Here is an 8989-nt window from a genome sequence, read left to right on the forward strand (position 1 = left end):
AGAGAAAAACTCTTGACCAATGGGTTGATAGCCTGATGATGGCTTCTGCTCTAACCCTCGGAAAATTTGAAGCACCAGATCTTCAGGTGTACTATGAAACTACTCTTATGGGAGTAGCAAAAAAGTATTATTTCTCTTTTAAAGAAACTGCCAGAGGGAAAGACTGGCTTGAAGAAATCAAATATTCAAAATCTCCATATGATTTTGCAGTACCTCTGTATGATCAGTTCTGTGGAGATCTCTCAAATCTGAGTGAGAAGGCTAAAGAAACGGCCAAATCAAATATCTATGCTCTCAAAATCTGTGACATGAGATATTTTGAAGAATACTTGAATGAATTTCAAGAATATTACTGTACAATTGGTGAACTAGAGAATACTGATCTAATCAACCTGTTGCACAGGAAACTCCCTGAACCATGGAGGACAGCTGTGAGAGAAAGCATAGCTGAAAAACCAATTGAAAGATTTTCAGTTGGAGGAATTGCCGACAAAATCAGGCAATTATTAAAAGAGCAATGCAAAGCCAATCTTAGAGCTAAGATGGCCAAGAAACAACTCAAAGGAGTTGAAAATTTCTCCTATGGAATACTGGATATGCCAACTAACTGGGGATGTCATGAATCCAAGTTCCACAGAAAAAGAAAAGAAAAATATTACTCGAAAAAATTCAAAAAGAGTAATAAGAAAAAGGATTGGAAATTCAAGAAAAGTTCAAAACAACAGGATGAAGATCCTAAAATGAAATTCTTCAAGAAAAAGAAGAATCACCGAGTCAATCCTCAGAATACTCAACCAGGCAAGAAAGCTTGCAGATGCTGGTTATGTAAAGCTAAAGGGCACTATACCAATGAATGCCCGGAAAAGGGTAAAAGATCTACTAAAACTCTATTTGAAGAATATGAGCCTATAGTAGAAACAACAAACATGAAAGGCTACGAAATAGCCTATTCTGATGATGAAGATGATGACAGGTCAGTTTACTCTGCCTGGTCTGACGAAGAAGAATCATCTGATTCTGAAATAGATTCTGAAGTAAAGTACTTGGAATCTAGACAGATGAACATTCTACACGTTAAAAATTGGGAAGAAAGTAAGACCGAAGCAATAACGTCTTCCTATCAGGTGAACCCTGGTACATTCATTTATGACTACTACTTATGTCACGAAAAGAATGGACTTCCTATGTTCGGTGAAAAGTCAAAAAAGACTTATCACAAATAATGCTTCATAGCTGAAGCAAGAAGAAATACCAAAAATGGCCTTGTCAGCCAATTGGTAGAACAAGAGTATGAAGAATATTTCTCTGAGAAAAAAGAGAAAGAATTAGAAACTAAGTTCCAAGAAATTATGGAGCCATCTTCCTCAAAAGAAAAGGAAGAAAACATCGAGGAAGAAAAACTCAATGCAACCATTGAATTGGTTGAAATACCAGAAAATATTCCAGAAGAATGTAAACCATTCACACCTCAGGAACAGGCTCAAGAAAATGAGCTACAACAATCGAAAGTTGTCTCTACTAGTAGATACAGCAACTATACATAGATTGGACTTAAATTCCCTGATCATAAAAAATATCATCTACATGCATTTGTAGACAATGGATCAGGATTTATAGTTGCAAAGAGATTTGCAATTCCAAAAGAACTCTGGAAAGAAGATAAGAAAAGAATAGCTACTGGTGTCCAATTTGATGGAAGCCACCTAACCATGAACAAGGTAGCTAGAAATGTTCACATCACTATTGGTGGAGGAACATTTATTATCAACACTCTTTAGAAATCTGAAGGCCAAGGATCAGATTTCTTGTTGGGAAATAATTTTATTCTCCAACAAAGATTCATCCAGGATGAAGAAGCGATAGGCTTCAGAAAAGGAGAAAGGGTGTACTGGGCAGATAGGCTTACTCAAGCCAAAAGTGTAGTAGATCCAAACTTTACTACCCAATATCAGAGATCGCAACAGAATAGTGGTGATCTTACCCCCTACAAACCCAAATTCGAAACCATCCTCCAAATCAAACAACAAGGAGAACTACTTGTTGAAGAATCATCTTCTTCTGAAGATGAAGATGAAGAAACAACTAGCGCAGATGAAGAAGCTAGTTTCATTCATGAGCATAACCTCAAGCACTTTCAGAATAAGCTTGAGTCTCAGAAACTTCCCACTCTTGACAAAATCAAGAAACTACTCGAGCAGAACATCGATGTAGACCCTCAGAAGTTTTGGGAAAAAGACCCAGTGGTCTGTGAATTAAGATTACATGATATGAATGTCATCTGTCATGTCAAAGCTATTCCGCAGTACAAAGAGGAAGACCAGAAAGAATTCAGAAAAGATATTGAAGATCTCCTGAACAAGAGATTAATTCAACCTTCCACTAGCCCTCATCATGCTCCAGCATTCTACGTAAGGAATCATGCAGAAAACCTCAAAGGAAAAGCTAGAATGGTAATTGACTACAGAGATGTCAACAAGAAGACTGTCAAAGACGGTTATCAAATTGCTCAAGTAAAAGTACTGATCAACCAGCTCAGAGGAGCTAAAGTCTTTTCAAAATTCGATGCAAAGTCGGGTTTTTGGCAAGTCAAGATGCATCCTGAGAGTGTTCCTCTCACTGTATTTGGAACACCACAAGGCCATTACGAATGGTTAGTAATGTATTTTGGTCTAAAACAAGCCCCCTCAATCTTCCAAAGAAAGATGGATAACATCTTCAAGCATGTGGCTAAATTCTGTGTCGTCTATATTGATGACATCCTTGTCTTCTCCAAAAACAGAGAAGAACACATGAAACACCTCTACGAGGTTGTAAAGCTGATAGTTCAGCATGGAATTATCCTAGGAGAAAAGAAAATATTCTTTATCCTCAATGAAGTTGATTTCCTAGGAATAAACATCAAGAATGGAGTAATAAAACTCCAACCTCACATCCTTGAGAAAATCTGGAAGTTCCCAGATAGAATTCCTGATGCTAAGAGTCTAGAGAGATTCTTAGGAGTCATAAACTATGGGAGAGATTTCATTCCCAAAATCTCAGGACTAACAACAATGTTATCTCCTAAAACAAGTTCCAAGAGAAAATGGAACTTCACTGAAAATGATGAAAAAATTGTGAAGCAGATAAAAAATCTCTGCAAGAATCTCCCTCCTCTACAACAACCAAAGGAAAATGATGAAATTATCCTCCAGACAAATGCGAGTGATAATTACTGGTCCGGTGTTGTCCTAGCAAAAACGCCTGGAACTCACATTGACAAGATCTGTAAATTTGGTAGTGGCAAGTTCAGCCCTGCAGAACAAAATTATCCCATAGGGGAAAAAGAAATTTTGGCTGTCAAGAAAACAATTTTAAATTCTCCAATTTTAAGGAGACTGCTGTTATCATGCACTCGATTGATGTCGCAGATAAGCTAAGTTTTCCATTAGTTTTTAGTTTACTTTTCTTTCCTTGCAGATCGATGGAGAAAATTCTCAATGACTTCAAGGAGTCTTACTTGAGCTACTATATTGTAAGCACCTCAATTGCGAGCATTGGCGAGCAGCATAGCCGGTTTTTAATGGACGAGGATAATCTACATCACTTTGTAGTTGCTTTGTTTTCTTATTTCCAGAAAGTGAGCTTCAACTTTGTAATCGAACAACCATTCTAACGAAATATGGTCTGTTCTGCCTTAGATTTTCAATATAACCTTAGTAGGTCAATTTATTCTCCTGTGAATGTTCAGGATGCCCCTATAAACGATTGTAACCATCGTTGAGAATCAATATAAGTTTTATTTTATTAAAAAAAAGAAGTTTTATTTGTCAAATTCTAGGGGTATTAGTCCCATTCTCCCTTATAAACTTCTATTACCCACAATAAACTTTTGTTTGCGGGGGGGAGGGGGAGTTTATTGGGAGGCAATAATCTTCTTCAATGACCTATGAAATCACTTACTATCTCTTTGGAAACCTTCAGCGAGGATTTCGGAGAAGTCCAGAGCCCGGTCACAAGATTCCGGCAATCGGTGACCGGAGTTCAGCGAAGTCTCCTATAGCTTCTCTCTCTATGTGACAAAGGGATGAGAGCAAAATAGTCTCAGAAATAAATTTTTTTAAAAAAAAACTTAATTGAGTATGAGGGATAACTTATAAGAGTTATTATGTGTAAGTGGGAAAAAAATAAGTGAGTGGTGTAAGGGGGAAAAAAAATTCCTAGAATTAGTGTAAATGGACAAAACCCCAAATTAAAACATCTCCATAACTTCTAACCCCCTCATCATGGTTCCAAGCTCCATCAAAATTAATTTTCACCCAACAATTGGGGATGTCAATTAACCTCTATCGCTCTAGGGGCACAAATCAACCTGCATTGAGCACTAAAATAGAATCTCTTTAATGGTGTTATGCATAGTACCCATTGCTAACAGGCTAACAACTTAAATATAACCATAAATAAGTACAGATAGTAGCAACTGAAAATACTTTACCCTCATATCTGATTTTACTTCTAGCGTGCCATACAAATAGTATTGAAGTGAAACAATTTTTGCTTATCTATACTATATTTAAGAGAAGAGTGCTTGTGAGTCAAAACTATTTTTTTTAATATAAAATTAAACCTTGAAAAATGTTTTATCAACTTAACCATGCAAGAACAAATGTAACAATATTATTATAATAAAATAAATAATAATTACCCCACAACCCGAACTTTTCTCCCACTTTTTGCTCTCTGCTACAAGTGTTGCGCTGCATGCAGAGCATGTGAGAAATTGCTAATGTGTGTGCGTGTACGCTAGTCTACTGCTAATAACTTCCATAATACACGCATGCTTAAAGTTCGAGATGACATTAATGCAACCAGATTAAACTAATTTTCTTTATTGAATTGACCCGGTGGCTTTTGACTCGGGTGGCTTTTCACCAGACCAATAAAAGACTTCATCCGCTGGCTTTCCAACTGTCAGTTTTACTCTTGCTTGGTCCTCTTGCACTTGGAACTGCTCTGCTATGCCAAAATGAGCCATTAATAACCAAACAAAAGTGACAAGCTCTCCACCTTTACTCAGCAATTGGGCATGGCTACTTGGTCTGCAATGACTTGCAGCATATGATAGTAATTCCACCCACACTTCACTTATGAATTTCCATCTCAAATTCTTCAGCTCCCTTGCCAGAATACATGCATCAAACAATACAGACTTGCTTCTATTCCCTTTGACATCAACAGGTTTAATTTCTGTATTTACTTCGAGGAGTTTTCTGCAAGCATTTTCCAGTGTTTCATCCGATCCCAGTGCCCTTTTTTCAAAGAATTGTTTGGCTTCTGCAAAAGTATCAGAAAATCTTTTCTGACCAATTCCCGCTACAGAAGACATCAAATCAGGCTGCATAACTAAGAGATATAACATATAATCAGACAATGTCTTACTAAACTCTCGATGATCACCATCATCACCACCAGCATTGCTATTCTTATGATCACCAGCATTGCTATTCTGAGGCTTCTCATCGTGATAGCGCAACTCGGTTGCAATGTGCCACAACAGAATGCTTCGGTCATAAGTAACATAGTAGTACTCCTTAAGAATCCACTCCCCTGCAAGATAAATTCGCGATCTTAAATTGTTAAACAGTGGCCCGCCATCCCCATAGTAGTACTCCTTAAGAATCCACTCCCCTCTTGCTGAACATATTTTGCTGCCATTTTGAGGATCAACTGCATCCTCCGATTTACTTTTCAACTCTTCAAAAATGAACTTCCACAGTTCCCCAGAGAGTTTCTTGCTGGTTCTATATTTGATCTCATCTCGAATATCCTTGAGACCCATGAATCTGATTATTTTAATGCCCAAAAAGCCTGCATAGTCCATAACTGTAGGTGGTGCTCTTCCATATTCGTGGAGAGAATAATCTATAAAGCTGAATGCAGAGACAGATTCAGACCATCTTTGAAATAAAATCTTCCTGGTCCCCTCTAAACACTTCGTTGGTATTTCAGTGGTAGACCATAAAGATCTCTTCAAATTGAGGTGCTTGTTCATGAGATTAGTGGCTAAACAAGAATTTGGGCGACACTTGCTAATTACAACAGTCCAATCAGACAAGATAAGCATCGAAATAGCTATTGAATCTAGGGCTATTGCACCCAAGAGCAAGGAATAGGTATTTCTAACATCAAACCTGTGGAAGCCATGCTTGTCCAACTTATAGAAGAAACCAAGGGCTATACAAACCGTTCCAAATGATATAGCCCTTAAAACGTATCCCCACACATAATGCACCACATAAGCTTTGGTGTAAAGAGCTTCATACATAAAGTTGAGCTCTGTTGCAATCAATGTATAAGCCGCTTCGGATGTTCTCTTATCGAAATAGGCACGGCTCTGCTTGCGCTGATGAAAATCAAGAACAATATCTATAATAAGACCCATGGAGATTTTAAAGAATTCATGAGCAAGCCGCACCACAACAATATTATCAATTTTGTCGCCGCCTGCTTCTTCCTCAGGGTAAGTCTCACTCTTGGATTCTGGGCCACGGCCTGTTTCGGTGTGTATATGAATTGGAAGATTGGCAGCTTTTCTTGAAGAGTACTCATCCATGTACTTTGCATAATCCGGTCCAGTGTCCGGTACTGCAAGTATGGAGTCCTTGAGACTGCTTAAGCTGGCAAGATACAAAGCACGTGTTCGCTCGCCATACTTTACAAGTCCTGGGAAAATTAGCAACAGTGTTGGCCACCATAGCTTGTTTTCTCGAGTTGACTGCATAATAAAGACGTACGTCACAGCCAAAACCTGGAATATGAGACCAAGAAAGTGTCTTGGCCACAAGGCGTTATCTTCCATAGAAATCGCAATTATGGTGTCCGGACCACCCAGGTGTAACAAAAGAAATGGAGCCCAAAATGCCAAAAGGCCGCCATTAATTGTCTCGGCGACCGGTGGTGTCAGTTTGGCTGCTTGCAATTAATCCAATGGCAAAGTTAGCAGCCCAGTCTGCGAGCAAGTAAGCTAACCAAATGGGCACGATCACCCATTTGCTTGATGTTCTCTTTCTCATGGGTGCACAAAGAATTAAAAAGGTCTGCAATGAGAGGCTTAATAGGATGAAGCCCCGGAGGTTCCACTTATCCCATATTTTCTTGACGGTGTCAGAAATAGGAACGGCGGAGGAACCCATATCCTCTTTTTCGTTGTTTCTCCTCCCACCAAAGAATAATTTCAAAGTTCCTACAAAATTACTTCGTTTAGATATATATAAAATTAGTTTACTTTATACTTCGTAATGATTAGTTTACTCTCTCTCGTTCCAAAATACTAGGTAATGGCTAATCTCTATTACTATACGGTTTCATTTGGTTCACAGAAATAAAAGTAATTCCTTTGTTTTTCTCAAGGTTCTAAAAACCGCTAGGCGCTAGTCGGGTTGTGGTCAGGGGATTAGCGCCCAGGGATCTAGGCTGGTGCCTAGGCGGTTTTATTTTTTTAATTTTATTTTTATTTTTATAACATTTATTTATATAATTATAAACGTATAAAGACTTTTTTTTTGTTTTGAGAAAGACAACATAAAGTCATTGGTCAACCCAAAATAAAAAATTAAAACTCTAGCTAATTATGGTTGGTAAAATATATATATATATATATATATAATTTTTTTATTTATGTTAAGCTTGTCAAAATGGAGCAGCACGTGGCTCCTTACTAACCAAAGATTCAATCAATCTTTTCTTAACCAACTACTTCACATCTCTTCGTGTTGCATCACACCTCTTCGTGTCCCAGTATTTCCTCGTTCTTCCCTGCCATTCGCACAAAGCCCCAACTTCATTCTCAGCAACTCACTCCCCCCATATTTTAATCCAAACCAAATATATCGAGAAAGCCGCTAATTATAGGAAAGATCAGTGCGACGATTCGCTAGATTAACAAAATCAGTGCAGAGAGAGAACTTACGAGGAGAGAGAAAGAAAGAGATTGATTATTCGAGGAGAGAGAGAGGTACTGTTAGGCTTGGCATTTAAACCCGTAACCCGCAAACCCGCACTATACCCGCACGCTAAAAACCCGCACAAACCCGCTCGTTTATTAATCCAGGCTAAAAAAAGCTCGCACGCAAAAAACCTGCAAATTAATGGGTTTTGCGGGCTAAACCCGTTGGAACCCGTTAACTTAAAATCCTTCCCAAAAACCCATTACCCATATGGGTTCCCCATTTTTTTTTTTCAACCAGGGATTTTTATAATTTTTCTTATTCCCCATGAGGATCCGACAGTTGGATCTTCGTATAATTATGAAAAAACGATTCAAAAGGAGATCCGTGAGGATTCGACCGTTGGATCGTCGTATAATTTTGTGAGGATGATTCTAAAGGCGATCTGGGACGATCCAACCGTTGGATCTTCGTATAATTGTACAAAGATGATTCAAAAGGTGATCCGTGAGGATCCGACCGTTGGATCGTCATATAATTTTGTGAGGATGATTCTAAGGGCGATCCGGGACGATCCAACCGTTGGATCTTCGTATAATTTTGAGAGGATGAACCTAAGGGCTATCCGTGAGGATCTGACCGTTGGATCATCGTATAAATCGGTAAAGATGATCATCTAGGTGATCCGTGAGGATCTGATCGTTGGATCGTCGGATCGTCGTATAATTTTGAGAGAATGAAACTAAGGGCGATCTGTGAGGATCTGACCGTTGGATCATCGTATAATTTTGAGAGAATGAACCTAAGGGCGATCCGTGAGGATCCGACCGTTGGATCATAGTATAAATCGGTAAAGATGATCCTCTAGGTGATTTGTGAGGGTCTGACCGTTGGATCGTCGTATAATTGTGATTTGTGAATTATTTTTTGTCAAAATGAAAGGAAAAAAAATCTAAAAAGATAGAAAATAAAAAATTTCAAAATAGAAAACCAAAAAAGTTCATATAGAGAAATTGGGGTTATATACATAAGTCTTAATTAGTTTTAGTTGCTTTGATAAAAAGTTT

At 38.2% G+C, this 8989-nt stretch overlaps 1 protein-coding gene across 1 annotated transcript; it reads right to left on the reverse strand.

Annotated features, from left to right (window-relative positions):
* Positions 1-4864: 4864 nt before the first annotated feature.
* On the reverse strand, positions 4865-6835 carry LOC112183939. Its single transcript, XM_024322256.1, has one exon. The coding sequence runs from the start codon at positions 6833-6835 to the stop codon at positions 4865-4867; it is 1971 nt and encodes a 656-aa protein (XP_024178024.1).
* Between the last annotated feature and the right edge of the window lie 2154 nt (positions 6836-8989).

This window comes from Rosa chinensis, chromosome 2 (genome assembly GCF_002994745.2).
Source record: "Rosa chinensis cultivar Old Blush chromosome 2, RchiOBHm-V2, whole genome shotgun sequence".
Classification (NCBI taxonomy): domain Eukaryota; kingdom Viridiplantae; phylum Streptophyta; class Magnoliopsida; order Rosales; family Rosaceae; genus Rosa; species Rosa chinensis.

Excerpts from the sequence above, each read along its gene's own strand:
- LOC112183939 (XM_024322256.1), bottom strand. The coding sequence starts at position 6,835 with ATGGAAGATAACGCCTTGTGGCCAAGACACTTTCTTGGTCTCATATTC.